This window comes from Pseudozyma flocculosa, assembly GCF_000417875.1.
Source record: "Pseudozyma flocculosa PF-1 unplaced genomic scaffold scaffold00010, whole genome shotgun sequence".
NCBI classification, from domain to species: domain Eukaryota; kingdom Fungi; phylum Basidiomycota; class Ustilaginomycetes; order Ustilaginales; family Ustilaginaceae; genus Pseudozyma; species Pseudozyma flocculosa.
The window spans coordinates 13,619-15,810 of record NW_006920878.1 but is presented as its reverse complement, the minus strand read 5'-3'; the positions used below and the strand labels follow the sequence as shown (position 1 = coordinate 15,810).

The 2,192-nt window shown below is 68.8% G+C and overlaps 1 protein-coding gene across 1 annotated transcript; it reads right to left on the bottom strand.

Moving 5' to 3' along the window:
- Nucleotides 1-251: 251 nt before the first annotated feature.
- Nucleotides 252-1,192, bottom strand: PFL1_03246 (uncharacterized protein; the record flags this gene model as incomplete). Its single annotated transcript, XM_007880763.1, has 2 exons — nt 252-258; nt 423-1,192. 2 exons carry the CDS (start codon nt 1,190-1,192, stop codon nt 252-254), a joined length of 777 nt encoding a protein of 258 aa, XP_007878954.1.
- Between the last annotated feature and the right edge of the window lie 1,000 nt (nt 1,193-2,192).

Sequence of the window (2,192 nt, the reverse complement as noted above, 5' to 3'; positions counted from 1 at the left end):
ATCGCCCGTCGTCCGCGCGCCGTTGCGGCGGCGGTGATGTCCGGTCGGCCCTTGCTGCCGGCGACGGTGACTTTGGCCGCGGCGATCGACTGCGCCGCCGGGGCGGGTAACCCGCGTCGTCCGTCTGACGCCGTGCCGCTCTCCTGTCAGCATCGTGTGCGCGGTCGTCGTCGTCGTGGGCACGGTTGCGCTCGTCGCGGTTACATCCGCGATCGCTGCCGCCTCCGTCGTCCCTGCGGGCCCTCTTGCTGTCACCCTCTCGCGGAGGAGGCGAGGGCGATCGGCGACGTGGACGGCTGCGGTCCTCTTCCTCCCGCCGGCCGTAGCGCTCGGGGCTGCCGCGCGATCGGCTCCGACCGTGGTCTCTGCTCCCGCCGGTTCCGCCGCGATCCTGGTTGCGGCGGTCGTCGTCGCTGCGGTACCGCGAAGGATGCCGTCCCGAGTCGTCGCGCCGGTCGTGGTCCCGATCGTCGTACCCGCCGTGGCCGTGGCCGTGGCGGTGGCGGTGCGAGGAGCGGTGGTGGCCGTGTCGATCGTCGTCTCTATCGCCGTCGCGGTCTCGGTGATGCCGGCTGCTGCTGCTGCTGGCGTGGCCACGGTGGTCGGCCTGCTCCTCTCTGCGCCTGCGCTTCTCGTCCTTCCTGCGCCTACGCTCCTCTTTGGACTCTTTGCGGTCGGCCGTGTCGGGCAGCCCGGCCTTTTGGCGCATCTGGCGGAGGCGGGTGGGGTCGCGGAGGAGGGCCTCGTAGGCGGCTTGCTCCTGCTGCTTGATGGCGAGCATGGGATCCTCTCTAACCTTTGCGGCCGTGTCGCGGGCAGTGTTGGCGTTCTGGAGCGAGATGAATGACGAGGTGTCGGACTTGGAGACCTTTTGGGCCTCGTCGCCGCGGAGCATCTGGTCGACTCGCTTTTTGCCGAGGAGGTAGTCTTCGAGGTCGTTGGCCGAGGGGGCGTTTGCGGCAGCGGGCGTGGCGTACATCCAGTCGATCTTGTCTAGGCGCTTCTTGCCGCCGGCCTCTTCCTGGAGGCGCTGTAGCTCCTGCATCTCTCGCTCCTGCTGGCGTTCGCGGCGGAGTTCCTCGAGCTTTTTCCTCTCCTCGAGGGCCTTTTTCTCCTGCTTCCATACGCGCTCCTGGTTGACATGGAGGAGCGGGTGCCACGACTTTTTCATGTTGAGGTCGCCGCCACCCATCTTGGGCCAAGATGCTCGCTGTCTGCCCGGAGGCTAGACGGGGCGGAAAGGGGGAGCGGGGTTTGGGGTTGGGGAGGGGCGATGCAGGGCCGTACGTGAACGGACGGCTGGTCGGATGTCTGACCTGCCGGGGTCGAGCGCGAGGCGGCGGTGCGATCGCAGTTGCGAGCGAGGCGGGTGCGGTGGCGAGCGGAGGTGGCGAGCGGTGGTGGCGGCGAGCGGTGGTGGCGAACGGTGGTGGCGAACGATGGTGATGGTGAGGAGGATCCGATAGCGCTGGGCTGGGCTGGCCTGGCCGGCCTGACGTGCTCCACTTGCAGGCTCGTCTGTTTTGCCGGGCGAGAAGAGATGGCCGCACCTGGCTCAGCGCCCCCACGCGATCGGACAGGCGGAAGACGGAGGGCGGCTTTGGCCTCTTCGCCGCGCGCCCGCTAATCGGTCCTCTCGCTCGCCGCCCGCCGCCGCCACCACCACCAACACTACCACCACCACCACCGCCGTCATCCATCACCCTTCCTCCCGCGCTCCCCCGTCACACCGCCGCTGGTCGCCACGGCATCCTGTCATTCGTCGTCCTCTGCAGCAGACATCTACCGACTGCACCGTCGACGACTCGCCCCAGCGGGTTCAAAAGACTAGTCGCCCCCGCAGCCAGCCAACCCGTTGCTTGCATCGCCACCACCGCCCACCCGTGCTGGTCATCTCATCACCACTTCCCAGCCACGCCGACTCTGACGACACCAGCTCACGCCACCCCGCACCTCACGCATCTTCCTCTCCTTACACCACCACCCTTGACCCCGCGCTAGCACCGCCCCCTCCTCGCGGCTCACCATTACCGCTCGTCCCGCACCCGCCCTCACTCGCCGCTAGACGTGCAAACAAAGGCTCAGCGTATAGTTCCGCCCCGCCCTCCGGCTCGGCAAGGCAAAGCCACGCCACACGCCACACGCCTCGCCTCGCCTCGCCGCACCTCGCCGCACCCTCGCCGCCGACTGCG